The 16,379-nt window shown below is 35.4% G+C and overlaps 2 protein-coding genes across 2 annotated transcripts in view; one reads left to right on the top strand and one right to left on the bottom strand.

The window, feature by feature from the left end:
• LOC147074639 (uncharacterized) overlaps positions 1-5,759 on the top strand; it is a 277,840-nt gene extending 272,081 nt beyond the window's left edge. Inside the window, exons 6-7 of the mRNA XM_085943741.1 lie at positions 2,899-3,221; positions 4,108-5,759. Of these exons, the coding sequence (XP_085799867.1) occupies positions 2,899-3,221; positions 4,108-4,772 (988 nt within the window). The 3' untranslated portion in view covers positions 4,773-5,759. The remainder of the gene's footprint in view (positions 1-2,898; positions 3,222-4,107) is intronic.
• Positions 5,755-16,379, bottom strand: part of Dhc98D (Dynein heavy chain at 89D) — a 122,685-nt gene continuing 112,060 nt past the window's right edge. The window contains exons 81-86 of the mRNA XM_085943995.1: positions 15,180-15,311; positions 13,521-13,680; positions 12,728-12,947; positions 11,717-11,896; positions 9,252-9,398; positions 5,755-6,301 (exon numbers count right to left, since the gene is read on the bottom strand). Of these exons, the coding sequence (XP_085800121.1) occupies positions 6,155-6,301; positions 9,252-9,398; positions 11,717-11,896; positions 12,728-12,947; positions 13,521-13,680; positions 15,180-15,311 (986 nt within the window). The 3' untranslated portion in view covers positions 5,755-6,154. The remainder of the gene's footprint in view (positions 6,302-9,251; positions 9,399-11,716; positions 11,897-12,727; positions 12,948-13,520; positions 13,681-15,179; positions 15,312-16,379) is intronic.

The raw sequence follows: 16,379 nt of genomic DNA, 5'->3' as shown, positions 1-16,379 counted from the left end.
TACGAAAAAATGAACCACACATTATAGACGTGCAATAGTGTGTGTTGCAACTTCAAATTCACCAATATTGAATGAGCGTCAGTGCATAAAACGAGAGCAGTTGTCAGAACGATCGACAAGCGTATTCTTTACACGTGTTAAAGTTTATCCCAAATTCTTCTACACTCGAGATCGGTAGCCTGTTTCTCCACACCCGTTAAATATTTCAGTTCCCATTATTTCTTAGTTCCCTAGTCACATGAGTCATATTAGTTAATTTCAATGTAATTAGGTATTGTTACATTCCTAAATGGCCCCCATTTGGGGATGTCTCTGTGACCCTGGAGAGGCCCAAATCGATATCAAATCAACAAATAGTAAGGGATGATTGCGAAAATAATTAAATAATGTTAAATATAATAATGTTAAAACCGGCAACATTGTCTGAATGCCGTTAAAAAAAATACAAATGGCAACGCCGCATTTGTACGGCTCGTAAGCGACCGTTTGTTTTAGCGGGGGAAGCATTTTTAACAGCAACACAGTGAGCAGTGTTAACCTCGCTATCCGTCAAAATTAAATTGAAAAGAATTTGTATAAAAATGTAACCATTTAGAATATATTAACGTGAATATACCTTGCCGTTTCCACCACGATTCCGGTGTGTTATTTGTCCACCTCCAAGTCCTAAATCCAGACGAAAATCCATAAAACGAAGCAAAGTACTTACGAAAATGGAGGGAAATGACAGTATGTTATAGGTGGCTAAATTGTTTAGTAATAAAATGCATACAACTTTTCATACAAAGCAGTTAGGTACATGGGGTACGTGGTATTGTGAAAGCCTTCCTCTCGTTTTTTAGTTATATGTCACTTGTACTAGTTTAATCCTCAGCATCTCAATTATTCCCAACAGTGGAGTATAGGCAGAAAGTAGTGAAGCCATGTGTGCGGGTTTGATTCCCATCACTTTTTCAATGTTTGTTTGATGGACGAAACGGCTAACAACTTTTCTTCGTAAAAAGTCTGATAATACCACTCTGTCTGTAGAAGCCGATAATATGTTCTTCTTAGTAACAAAATTGATAAATTACCCTTTTCTTTATTTTATAGATAAGATATTATGTTTGCTTTTCACAATTTTATATCTTTTCCAAGAGTAGATTTTTCAGAGAATAAGCCCCACCGCACACATAGCCACCGAATGCGACCACTAGTGGCCGCCATTAGTGGTCGGGTCGAGCCGTTGGTGGCGGCTATAAGCGACTGGGTTGAGGCAAGTGTGGCGGCCACTAGTTGATTGCATTCGTCTTACAGATAGATGCCGGTGTTTCTACCTAGTATGCGCAAACACTCATCCACTAGTGTCGACTGTTAGCACCGTGCACCAGTGTCTGCCATAGCTTGCAAGCCGAACGTGTCCACTAGAGCTCCTAGAGTGCGGAGCGTTCATTGAAACTCATTGAAGAATTATACAGCAGCTGAACGCGTCCACTAGTGGCTGAGCTGTGGTCGTGTTCGGTGGTATGTGTGCGGAGGCTTTAACAGTTTATATTGATCAACTGTTCGCCGGAATTTTCTTTTTTATCTATATTCAGAGTGATTTGAATCCTGTTCCCTTAGTCCCAACGCTGACGAAACTGTTGGGAAAGACATAGATACATAATTAAAAATAATCTTAACGTGTAATACTCCAATACATATTATCCTACATTTCTATAAAGATTATTATTGTAGATGTGCATATTACTCATTGATTTGTTCTACTAATGATGTGTACACTTTAACATTACGGAAATTTTATGTGAGAGTGTCATGTGGTATGAGTCAAGTTCGGTCCGTCGCTTCCCTTGCAACTGCAAAGTGAATTTCACTTTGTTTATATACTGATACCAAATACAACCTCTCGCGAAGAGACGTCGCCAATCCCACCTCAGGAACCTTACATAAAACAACGACTATCGTCCCATCACTAAAACAATATTTCGTAAACGAGATCTGCCAAAAACAAAAGCGCATTCATTTCCATACGCCTCCAAACCGAGAATTTCTTGGAAAGGACTCCGACCGGGGAGACATCGAGCCTTTAAGGTTTCGAAGCTTTAACAAGTAACCCGCCCCACACCCCACTTATATCGCCCCTTATTGAGTCCTTTTTAAAAAATCAAAGAGAAAGGCAGTTTACATTTGTTCGAAATTTATGAAGAACCCCGCCAGCCCCTCTCCCGCATCTTACGAGTGGGTAGACGAAAATAATTCTTGTAGTACGATTTCGCCCGCGAAACTGGGAGACACGTCGCTTGCGCCCCCTTTGTCTTGTGGAAAAACGTAAACGCCACCCGTCTCGATTTTGCAAATCAGTATATCTCTCGCAGTGTTCCCGTGTTAATAAATAATCGTATAACCCACCCCTACCACGCAAGAGTGAAATAAATAACAAGTGATCCGTGAAACCTAAGTGAATACCACAAGGTACCTGAATAAATCAGCCCAAAAAAAATAACGATATTGTAGTGCCTAATCTAAGACCTCTTCAATTGTAATTGTAATAAGTCGAATGCTTGTCCATGCTTTAGTGTAATAAAACATAATTCTGCGCGGAATTATAAAATAATCATCTGTTTTATCAATTTGTGTCCGTTACAATGTCTCTCAATCCCCAAACATCAAAATGCCCGAATGAAGGACTCTACAACACCCACCTGAGTTCAAAAAGGAATTAATAGGTGCATCATATTTAATTATTATTGTGTCGATACTTTGTGTATTATTGAAGTTTGGCAGAGGGTCAAGTGTGCCACTTTAATAAAAAGCTTGAAAAATACTGATGTATGCATTCAAAATAATGTCAAACGCGAATCACTTTGTGATTTCCAGCTGGAGTAAATGTACTAATTATTTTTCATTTTACGATTTCAGATCGATAGAAAACTTGGAGCTATTACTGAAATCCGAAGATTCCATATTTACATACGACACCAAAGTCTATACAAGTGATGATACTACGCCGCCATTTTGGTTGTTAAAGAGACGGGAAGACTTAGTTGGAAAAATGGTCGTCACTATGGTTGCAGTTTCACACTTGCCTACATTTGAACTTTGTAGCCGTATGAAATTGAATGCTGCGGTGAGATATAAGTTTGAAGAAAAGACTTATTGTATTCCATTGCCAATGATTGAACTAAAAGCATCCGATATTGTGAATTCAAAAATGGATCCTATTTTAAATACGGAACAATTTGGTAATAATTCATTTTTGTTTTACTTTTATTTTCATTTATATCTATACTTCCAAACTACTTAATACAATTATACTAATGGACCAATATTGATGATTTAATGGAGTTTCAACTTCTTCTGGTACTTCAAACATCGATTCCCCATACAAGCTTCAATCCATACATTCGTTTGTTCAAAATTATACTAATGGACCAATATTGATGATTTAATGGAGTTTCAACTTCTTCTGGTACTTCAAACATCGGTTCACCGTACAACCTTCAATCCACACATTCGTTTGTTCGGTTACATGTCAAAAACTACTGGACCAATATTGATGAAACTTGTAGCAATCTAGTAGATTTTCATCTCGATATCCCAAAAGCTTTCAAAGTTACAAAGTTAAACTACTCGAAAATAGCGGATTAGATAAAGTGGTCAAATAGCAGCGGCGGAGTGGTGAGGTGAGGTGCAGGTAGAGGGGTGTGCACCCAGATCCAACCGTTGTCTATTTCATTGATTTAGAAAAATTCAAATCGAATCAGTGTATTTCTTCATTCCGTTTATCAAATGACAATGTCACAGGCAATCGTTATAAGTTTGCAATGATGGCTGTCATGTGCGCCGTATGAACGACAATGAACTGGTAGTGAGAATAATATCAAGCAATTTTACATCTTCCCGCAGTTTTCTCGGCACCGCATTTGTAGTTTGAAGAATCATCGGAGTATCCCGATTTCTTCATGGTATTTTTAGTTTCTCCAAACTGCGGGAGCATGTTTCCAAATGGCAGGTTCTTGTATATACCATTGAAAAGAGTGTATAGTTCAATTAGCTTCGCACTACTGGATGACCAGATTAGTCGAAGAATTATCTGGTTATTAATATCAAATACCGTTTTCATTTCAGATCGCATTGACCTCCTGGCAGTATTATGTACAAGTTTATCTGTTCGATTGGACATTCACTATGTAACTGTGTCACCAGTGAAACTAGTAGACGTTTTGATTGAAAGTTTAAAATTTTCTGGAAGATTCAATAATCTACATAGAGTTCTGTGTCATGCAATTTCACCCCTCAATATATTACACGGTGCAATTGTATACATAGTAAAAGAAGCTGATAATACTAATTCTAATATGGATAAAATCGTTGTATTAGCAATGAACGAATCCCAACTAATAATGTTTGTAAATCTTATGTATGAGCTCATTCCTGTAAGATGTGTAATTGTTCCCGCCGAAAGTAATGTCAAATTCAAAAAAGGAATTTTAAATACATGTGCCAATGAAAACGAAAGTGAAGACATGGACATCTACAGTTTAGAAATGAAAGACAACGATTCATTGTCAAAATTTCGTTTGAATCTTTACCAACAGATGTCAGAGGTGTCTCAGTATTTAGAAAAGTGCATGGAAGCCATGTCTGAATTAAATATCAATACAGCTTCAAATAAAAATGATACTATGAGCATCAATGTTGCCGCTTTAGGAAACAATGCCTATGAAGAGTTGTGGTTGAAATTGAAACAGTTCATGGTGTCGCAAACTGAGATTTTGGAAGAAATACTTTAATACTTTCTATCAAAAGTATAGATATATACCATCATAAATCATCCAGTATTTGAATTTAGAACTAAGACCATATAAGTATAAAAAGTATTGAATGATATGTCAAATGTTACCACCATGTGGTGCCCTCACTCAGTGGACAACTTATACAGGTGGATCCATACTGAAAGATTGCACTGAAAATAGAAAATTTCTATTGTAATTTGTGGATGTCAAGTGCAGTGGAAATAGTGTTCGCCAGGAAATAATTATTATGTACTGCACTCCATACCCTAGATATAAGACAACAAATACTATGAAAGCAAAAAGTTTGAACTAGTTTTTGGACTGTTTTATCATCGCATTTTATAACGATTCCAAAATGTTTTTAGTGTGGTTGAATTGGTAACTATAGAAAAAATAATATTGGGTGCATTGGCAGTATTGGAATGTTTGTAAATTAATTTGATCGTGGCCTGTTTTGACATTTTGTGATGGTTACTTAGTCATTATTTGAGATTTTCCATATGGAAAAATATCTCGAAAAACAAGTGTGAATTTTCATAACTGAAAGTTAAATAGCAGATGAAGTTATGATCTTGGAAATTGAAGATGGCAGTGAAGATAGCGAGGAAGAAGGAACAACACACCCAAAAATAAAGTTATTATAAAATTAACAACATAAAATTAAATAACATTTATCGACTATTTTTCAGATAACGTAATTCAGCTATATTACACACATTTTCATAATTTTAGAGAGTTGATTATAAAAAAAAACAGCAGACTTACCAAAACAGGTTTACCAAAGAAAGTGCATTGAGATTGTATTAACATCACTCCACAACGGGTGTGTCACCTGGATATATCACCCTAAGATGAATAAACAATATTTTGTTTGTGTTTTTATATAACAGACTTTCAGCTTTAACGGACACCCTCTCACCTGCATTAGTTCTACTTTGTAGTTTGTTGTAATAAAAAATAATAAATAAAAATACGATTATTTAATTCACACCTTTTTATTTGTTCATTAATATCACATATCAAACAAAATATTTTAATACACCTCTTAATTCGATTATAAATTTCATTGTTGACCAAAAATTTTGTTGATATCAGACTAGAACACAATTCCTAAAGAAAAATCAGCTTCATAAATAGTCTATAGATTGTCAATTACATAATAATAAATAGAAAATAAATTAATGCCTATATCACTAGTAGATACCCTAATATGCATTAGAAAGATTGTCGACTCTATTGTTTTTGATCCGAAGGAATTAAACATAAATAATATTTTGCCTTCATAATATTATAACAATAATTAAAATTAGTAAAATAAACAATAACACAGTTAAATCAAATTGTGTTAATAAGATTTAAGACAAGATATAGTTTTGAGTTTAGTCGGTGTTCATCACCAGGCAGACTCCTTGTAATATCCAATGGCTGTTGTGTTTCTTGGTCCAAAGGTTAGATTCAAAGACGAGTCCCACGCCCATGGCATTTCTACGCAACGATGTTGTATACACTGGGGTCTTCAGAGTATTCTAGAAAATTATAAACAGAAACAAGAATCTAAATAGTGTGATTACTGATAAGTATAAAACTTTTCAATCCAGAAATCGTAAGTTCACCTCAGCATCTGGCAAATTCACATTTAGTTTTGTCATTTGTCAGGGATCCAGTGCAAGGAGCCAATAGATGGAGCAAATGGATAATCAAATAAATTGGCGGTAAACTGCTTAGGATATTAACTCATTCATTGCTGACTAGTTAATTACCACAAATCGGTCACTGCTAAAGACACGCCTGGTGTGAACCAATTAGCATGATAATTAAATATGGTAATTAACTAGCCAGCAGTGAAAGTACTATCATATGGCTACGCGCCAAGCGCGTCTTTAGCGGTGAAAGACTTAAATACCACTAAGTTGGCATTTCTGATTTCATAACTTAAGCAATGGTCGTCACTTTTTTATATATTATGTGTACTTCTTTGATGATTTTACAAGATTTTTTAACTAAATAAGAATACTAGTTGAAGTATTGGGTGCTTATCTACTAATCATGAAGGATTGTCATTTCATTTGCCCTGCAAAAATATCATAGTAGAAGTGTGAAATTCTCTTTAAATGAACCTGCAATGCACTTAGTTCACCTAATCAGGTAGACATGGGGTCTTTTTTATACTTCACTTTAATAATGATTAGACTCCATCAATATTATATAGAAGATGATTTCCTTCAACATCTTTTGGTAATAACCATTTCTCATAAAAAAAACTGCTAAGAAACCTCTCGAGGAGGCAGTTAAAATCCACACCATAATGTAGAGCCAATTTAAAATTAAGATAAACTTTAATTGCCATCGCTGGGAAGCAGCCAACAGATTGGTCAGTTTCATTTGTAGCAACCGCAAACAATATTCTACTATCCAAAATATCAAATATTAAAACTTCAAGTACCTACATACTTAATTTTTATGTGAAACGCGGTCCCTAACGTAAGAGAGTTCTAAAAAAAAACTAGTGCAATGTCGTGTGGATAGGGCGTTGGGCATAATGAGAAAAGACTACAAAAGTAATGGATAAAAGAAGTAGGTCAAAAATATTTAGTTTTGATAGATTTTTCAGAAATGATGAAATGACAGTAGGCTGAATATATCGCTCGGCGAATGAACAACCACTGCACATTGTAATGTACCGAGAAGCACTAAACGACTGCTATTGGGAAGTAAGTAAGCTCTCCCATACTTCGTTCCAATGTAAGCTGGATTGCATATACATTTTAAGTTATTTAACATATGGATATTGTACTCCAAGGCATTGGAAGGACCTGGGCGGGCCTTCATCCTGCAATGCATCGACTCAGACTGATTTATGTCAAATCTTCTAACTACGAGGGTGGGTCAATAAGTCCTTAGAAAAGCCGACAGGTGGCGCGACTAGTACTGTAAGCGGTTTGTTTTCATGCAGCGGCACTACCGATTCAGTATGCTGCGAAGTTTCAATCAGATTGGTCGGGTTGTTGTGTGTTTCTCGTACATTTAAAAAAAAATTTTGCTTGTGGAAAATGGAAAAATGAAAAATGGAGAAAATTGAGTTTAGAGCTGTTATTAAACATTTTAATATAAAAGGGTTAACAGCAAAGGAAATAAAAAATGAGTTGGATTTAGTTCACGGCATATCTGCTCCTTCACTTGCAACTATTTATAACTGGTTAAATGAATTTAAACGTGGTCGTACATCAACAAAGGATGAACCACGCTCAGGACCTCCTGTAGAGGTGACTACACCAGAAATGATCAATAAAATCCACGATATGGTGTTAAGTGACCGAAGATTAAAGTTGAGTGAGATAATTGAGGTTACAGGGATCTCAAAAGGTAGCGTCATTTCTATTTTACATGACAAATTGGGCATGAAAAAATTTCTGCAAGATGGGTGCCGCGTTTGCTCACAGTCGACAATAAACGCAATAGGGTGGTGGCCTCTAAAGCCCTGTTGTCGCTCATGCAACGCAATCCGGATGAATTTTTTCGTCGCTTTGTGACTGTAGATGAAACATGGATACACCACTATACTCCCGAGACGAAAGAACAGTCAAAGCAGTGGATTGCGAAAGGCGAACCATGTCCAAAGAAGGCGAAAACCGTAAAATCAGCTGGTAAGGTTATGGCTACTGTATTTTGGGATGCACGTGAAATTATTTTCGTTGACTATTTGGAAAAAGGAAAAACAATAACAGGGGATTATTATGCATCTTTATTGGACCAGCTAAAAAACAAAATTGAAGAAAAACGGCCTCATTTAAACAGGAAAAAAATCCTCTTTCATCAGGACAATGCCCGTGTTCACACATGTTTACGATCAATGGCTAAAATTGAAGAATTGAAGTTCGAATTGGTCGACCACCCACCGTATTCGCCAGATTTAGCCCCCAGTGACTTTTTCCTTTTCCCAAACTTAAAAAAATGGCTAAGTGGACAACGTTTTTTTTCAAATGAAGAAGTCATCGATCGGACAAATGCTTATTTTGAGGACCTTCCGAAAACTTATTTTTCTGACGGTTTAAAAAAAATTGAGAAACGTCTAACCAAGTGTATTGAGCTCCAAGGAGATTATGTTGAGAAATAAAAAAAAAATACAAAAATAAAAACTGTTTTAATGCTTTTTTCTAAGGAATTATTGACCCACCCTCGTATTATAGGTATTGGATATTCTAAGCATTTCTTTGCTTTTAGTAAATAATGCCAACTTTATAATGTTTTGCTAATAATAATATAAATAGTAAACCCATCTTTTGTCAGGTGTAATACAACACGTAGAAGTATGAAAATCAAAACCCGTGGTGCAAAAAACGATTGATATGGAAGTTAAAAGCTAAGTTGAGATAGTTTCAAATATACCAACATACATTTAATTGCCATCAAGTACCCTCATTCGAAAGTGCATATTAATTTAATTATAATTTGTATGAGTAGAATGAAACAAGTTACCTGCAGTGATAGTTTGTGACTTTCCGTAGGAATAATGTGCATGATGGGCAGCTCGGTTATGAGAACTTTGGGATGAGATTTCCGGAGACAGCCCAATTCCGAATCCCACCTGGCCCCTTCCAGATACAGTCCATTCACATAGCAACCCTGGAAACCAAAGAATCATTCTTTTACTGGATTGCATGTGGACTATATATAAGACAGTACCATTTCTCAAGAAGTATGCGGGGCTAATTTGTATACTAACTGTATACCCCTATTATTGACGGTGCTTATATAACTGTTGTCGTATCAGTTTGTCCCGCCCCCACACTCTCTTGTTTACCCTGTCAAACTATTGAATTTTATCTCTTAAAAAAAATAACAGGACGTCGTTTTTAATTATTCCCAAGACGTCATGTCTCATAATCACTCATTCGTATGGCGGCAGGTTGTAGGAGACGGCATAGATAAATTCAAACAAAATCATACTGTCAAGACATCACACCAGAGAGGCAGCGATAGAGTCTTAATCCATGCTAGTGCGGTTCCATCAGCTTGGCTTATGGTAAAGAGTCGTTAAAACTACATCAAACTACACAATCAAGACATGCATACTATTGGAGTAAATAAATGAGAAGTTGAGGATTAAATTGATATATTTAAATCGATTTAAAAATAAATATCTGATTTTCAACATCTTTCAACCTTGCGATCTCATACGACCAGTGGCGCACTCAGGATTTAATATTGGGGGGAGCCCAAGGAGGAGAATGTAAATTAGTCCCATAGGCTCTTTTTCTTCTTCATGTAATTATTTTTACATATTTTCACAATACACGGCGGTATATTTGTACAGTTTCTCCTAGTTTGTATTAAATTGGAGGCATAATGGCGGTAACCGTTGAGCATGTCATCAGCAACTGGCAAGTGACTAACAGCGACCATGCTGGACATGTGCGCCTAGTATGCTAAAACATTACTCAAATAATATTGGCTGTGCTACCCGCTTGGTCTAGAGAGCTACAATATTTATGCCGAATTCCACTGAAAAAAAATGTTCTTTTGATTTACACCAACCACCGACTGTAGTACGAAATGTTTATCGTCGATTTTTGGTTTTTTAATATTGAGGTTCCAAAATATTAATTGAAAATGGACAAAAAAAAGTATTATTGCATTTAACTAATACACAAACCTACTCAACACAACACAGCCTAATTTCTCGTATATCACTCTTTTGTCTATTGCACTTGGTGTACCCACACCATGGCCCCCACATCCTGAAACGGGCCCTCAGGCTAGGATATTTTGCGAGCCCCCTACCTACCGCTAAGATTAAAGGCAGTGTGAAACATTACATTAACGTTTTCAAATTGTGTTTTAGTTCAAATTAAGGGTACTATACAGTGAATTATTGGCGATTTTTAATACATCTCCTTTAATAATGGAGCTGTCGAGTATCGACACATAATAATCAGAAAATATATTGCACAATTATATAATTTAAAATGTTCATGGCCATGAAGTATAAAAGCGCCTTTTCGACTTTTTTTTTACTATTAAAGCTAATTTATGATGTGTGTTTATCTCACTTATCTGGTCAACCAGACACGCCGGGCCCCCCACAGCCCGGGCCCCCAGCCCTCCCCAGCCATGACCTAAACCACTCCGGAATTCGGGTGGACACCGAGAATTTTTTGACAGTTCCATTAGGGATTAGGTTTCTAAAAAAACCCGACATTAGTGTTTCGAAATTTTTGTGTTAGAAATCGTCTCTGTTCTGGCAGAACACACTAACTGGAGAAAACTAGTTTTGAGTTTGAAATGGTCTATCATGTGAGTTTATTAAGTAATTGTAAAAAGGATGACTTTAAAATAAAGACTGTTTATTTATTAAGAAGGTTTCCAGACGGTAAAGTTTGAAATAAGGAACATTTTGGTATAACTAACTCAATATGTCATTTTTTCGAATTAGTGTCTTCTGCCAGAACAGTGGCGAAATTAAAATCAAAGAAATTTTTCTAAAAAGGGTGCTGGAGAATTACAAATCATTTTTTGCCATGTTTTTATTTGTCTAAGCCCAAGGTATAGTTTATTGGCTTTCAATGTTTAAAATCATTCTGATAATTTTCATGTTTGGGGGGTGCCAGGGCTCCTTGCCCCCCCCCCCCCCTAGGTGCACCACTGCATACAACTGAATAAATCATTTGAAATGCGTTTATGTTTATTAGTATTTCAAGGAGTACAGGCAAGGCCAAAATGTTTAAATTATTATAGTTATGTTGCAATGAAAATAACAACATCATTTTATATACAGGAGAATTAATACACAAAGCAGTTAAATCCCTTTTTATGCTATTTAGTTATCTGAAAACTGCTTCTGATTAATTTTATGTAAATTTTACCACATAAATCTTTTCAACAATATGTAAATAACATTTTTTTCATCTAAATTCAAACTGAAACCAACTTCATATATTTACCGTAACAGGTCTTTGTTCGACCTCATCGTAGTGTTCGAATTTGGTGACTTTGGTAAACATGGTGGAGCGATCCAGAGGCCAGGTGAACAGGCGGCACGCCATCTGGATGTGAGCCGTGAGGTACGACTCGGGAACGTGCAATCCCGACAGCCATATTACCAATGGCTCTTCCTTGGTAGCCTTTTTAAGAAATGTTTACAACAGCAATCAGAAATGGGAATAATACCCCATTCAAATGACAGTCATCTACATACATGAAATTTCATCAATTGATACTATATTTTATATTTAAAACATTAAGTCTGAAGAAAATTGGTAAGAACATTTCATCGAAAAGTCATTCTGATGAGATGAGTGGTCAATTATTTTGCTACACAAGTTTTCAAAGAATGGTCAAAAAAAACTTACAAAGTAACGAAATCAACAAATCAGAACAGATTTTCTTTGTATCATAATATATTGCACCGTGAGTGCAAAACCAAGGCATCTGCAAATTTTTCAATTTCGAGGTTAAATGCGAAACAACTGCAGAAGTCGTGAACTTGATAATGTAAAAGTGAAGTAACTGAAAGAACATGCAATATAATGTAGATATAAACCAAATATTATGGTTTTTTTTAGAAACTCTATTTCTCCTAACAAAACGAAGACTTCAAACCCTAATATATCCAAAATATGTCTTGCGGATGCCTTGTTTTTACACTCACGGTGCGATATGTATGTCTGTACATAGGACATTTCTTTTACACTACAATATGCCACGTTTCAGAGGTAAAACAGATGACAGACTAAAAACCAGATAAAAAAAAAAAGGTGTATTGTATTCACCGTTAATCGATCCCGGAAAACCGGATATGTGAAGCCAATTCTTTGCACATTGGACTATGAGGGCCACCAAACACTAAGTTACATTATGACAAAGTATAATTAATATAAAATTGTAAGCTTGACATTCAAAGTCATTCAGTCATTTCCAATAATGAATGAGTGAGTATCATAAGAGGAACTTACCCAAGACGTGTACTGCATGACCCGTCTCATGAAGTGATCCATCCAACCTCCGAGAGCCTTGCAGGAGGCGGGCGCCAGCTTCCTCCATTCGTTGGGTAGCTGACCGTTGAACAGAGAATAAGCGATGTTTTCCAGTACGGAGTCCATCCCTATCTCACCAGCGAGAGCCTTCCGTAGGAGCGATAGACTCTTTGACATTGAATTTATTAACTTGTTGTACCTAAAAGACAATGAAATGATTAATACTCACGATCGAAGTATTAGCACTTATTGTAACAATTACAAGAAGTTAGCCGTCAAAACTGTCTATCTCGCTCTAAAATTTATCACAGCCAAAAGAGGTGCTGTTAAAACATAGCACTTATTGAAACAATTACAACTAACTTATTGTAATTGTTACAATAAGAGCTAATACTTCGATACAAACCTACCCTAGATAGCTGTCGAAGCGGCCGAAAGCAGTTTTGTGTATAGAATAGATGCGCTGATATAAGACATCCAAGAATTCGTAACATCCAAGGATTGTACCGATGATAAAGTTTTATAATTTGAAATAATATAATATACAACATTATATTGTGTTATATGCGTAGGTAAATTGTATTAACGGATTTTTGTTTTTTACAAGAAATGTATGTTAGCCACTTGCTCAACCTATTAGATCAATACATTGAAAAACAATATGTGACTTTTTTTTTCAGACTCAGGACCCACGATATATAGGCCAATACATTAGCCGCTCGGCCAAAGTGGGCATTTTATTATGATTAAAAACACTTCATTATTTCCTTACCTCTCTAATTCTTGAATCAAAACAATGAAGGACGGGGTGATATTCATTTCATATTGCTTCCGTACTTTTGATATTTCAAATTCGCGCGGAATTTTACTCAAAATATCACTTGCGACATTGTCTATGAACTCTTCTCGACTTAGACCAGTTGTAGTAGTACCTAATGGAAAATAAATTATTTAATTTTATGATGCAATATGGATATCTTAAAGAACAGATGTGAAAATTCAGAACAATGTAACCATTATTGCGACCAACAAAATGCACTTAGACGTGGGTGCAAGGATTCAGAAAAGGCTACATAATATGTTAGAAGTAGTGTTTATGTTTTCGGCAATGGAAATCCTTACCAACGGGCTCTGATCCTTCACGTGGTCCAGTGGAAGGTGTATATAAGTTATAATGGATTTAAGTTTTGTACTATTCCATTTAGGTCGTTTTTTGCGACCCGGGTTTCGTCTTTCGGCATCTTTAGGCGCCGTGCCGTGTACACTCACCAAAGGTAAACACACACTGACTACGAACACTCTTTAATTCTAGCTTATATAATAAATCAAAACAATAAAGTAGATAAAAACTCCATTACCTACCATCAACTCAAAGGTCACAAAAAATACAATATGTAAGTAATAAGACTCGATGAATGTTAATCTTCAGAGATGTTTATATATGAGTCGCTTAGAATCATAACTCACATATTCCAAAAATCAAGTTTTGAGATAATCGCTAAAAACCAACAGAGCACTATTTTTTGTAATTAGAAGAACAGTATTGAACTCCCTAGAATATTAATGAGTGAGAGAGTCGAATAACTTTTTTTTTTTTAAAACATATATACCTAATACTCCTAACGTTGCAGACATACAGCATACTATGAGAAATAGAGCTCCCCGATTGGTTAGGAAGGCGTTGGTGACAAAACTCTATTCTTTGAAATATACGACATATTACACCAACAATGAACTTTGTCAACGATTTTCACATGGTTTAAATTGACTTTTAATACTCAACTATTTTTCGGTATATAGATTAATTCATTTAGAATCACTTGGCATATTTAACTAAAAAACGACAAAATTGCAATATGTGAGTTATGATTCTAAGCGACTCATATGTATATGTATGTATATGACTTCCGGTTATTGCCTAGATCTTCTTGTTGGACAATAGGGTGGATAAATTGGGGTTGATCAATAATATAATATTGAGTAGGTACTTTGCAATAGTCGAAATCACACCGATCAAAAATTCTTAACAATGGTACATGATTAGTAACTTAGGGTGTCGATGAATTAAACAGACAATTTGTTGTCATTGGAGAGATATCATAGAAAGGGGAGTTACGGATACATAACAGTAGTACTTGGTACAGAGTCTGGTTGACGGCTGCGTGCGAAAATGGAAATTTGCCGCAACTGACCTATCCATCGCAGCCGTTGACTAACAAAGCAGCTGACGTTAACCTACAGTGCAAGATAATGTGTATAGACATACCTGCAACTCTACAAACTAGTTCTGACATCAAAATTTAAAGAATAAAAAAAAATGTATAATCTATTAATACTCATGGGTTTTATTTACTATACAGCAGCTCCATTGTTTTTTTTCTTCCGTTCAAAATTATCATTGGATATTTATGAGATATTTGAAAGCCCATACCTGTCTGAGGTTGTAAGTCAATCATATGATCCCATATCCCCTTAACGGCCTGAGTGTAGTAGCCGATTTCTGCATTGGGATGAAGTCCAAATACTCCAGGAGAATTTGCCAATGGCAGACGATCAATATAATCTGCAAGAGACATTATATTTTATGATTGATTTCGTATAACAAGGAAACATAAAATGCCAATGTTGTTCTGTTTAAACACGTGTTAGAATAAACCTCAGTGCGACTTATAAAATGTAAATAAATAATAGTACAAGTGAGGCTATTGGTTTCAAAGTCTGTTACTTCCATATTTTGCCGTTTTGATATAATCACAAAAAAAAATGTCAAGCACATTTAGGATTGCAAATAGAATTAGAGAAATAATTACAAGATAAAAAGAACTTTTTATATACAACTTTTTTAAATTTTCTGTTGAATCATATAAACTTGACTTGACTAGCTTAAACGATCAAAAACATTTGTACTTGATAGAAATAATACCGAAATGTTATTTTGAATTTCATATTGATTTCCATAGTAACGCATGTATATATTAATAATTTAGTTGCTAGGATCCCAGATCCCTAGCAACCAATAATTGTGGATTGGATTACAGATTTCTTCCGAAATAACTTTTCATACAAAACGGAATTAACTAAAAATGAATTCAATTCTACTTAAAGATGGCTAAAAGTATTAAAATAATGCATTGGCATCGTGTTCTGATATATTCTAAAAGTTTCAAATGTCTAGCTAGTCGGGAAGTTACTTAAAAATCGATTGCAAGATTTGTACTGGATAAACAACCACCGGACAAACAAGAATACGAGCTCAGAAAAACGTGGTAAAATAGAATACATAGCCAACTAAAATTACCTAAGAAACGTTAAAATTAATAAAAACGATGGTTAAAATTGGTCGAGAAATATAAAAACTGGTGACTGATAAATATAACTGACTTTGCAATCTTTAGGTTTAATGCTTTTTTATTAATAAATAAAGCTAGATTTGATAGTTTATGTAAGTATAGTAAATGACAGAAAACTGCTTAGAGAATCAGAATCAAGAAAAATATTTAACCCTTAGACTGCGTATGGCATGTAAACATGCCATAGACTTTATCTCGTATTTTTGACCAAACTAGAAGAGACACTTGTGGATAATATGCTTTAAAAATTAGTTCAAACCTTTAGGTAGACATATCAGGCA

This window comes from Rhyacophila brunnea, unplaced genomic scaffold, assembly GCF_057557595.1.
Source record: "Rhyacophila brunnea isolate RB1 unplaced genomic scaffold, BYU_Rbru_1.0 scaffold_16, whole genome shotgun sequence".
NCBI lineage: Eukaryota > Metazoa > Arthropoda > Insecta > Trichoptera > Rhyacophilidae > Rhyacophila > Rhyacophila brunnea.
The sequence above is the reverse complement of the archived record's forward strand: the minus strand, read 5'-3'. Positions and strand labels throughout refer to the sequence as shown.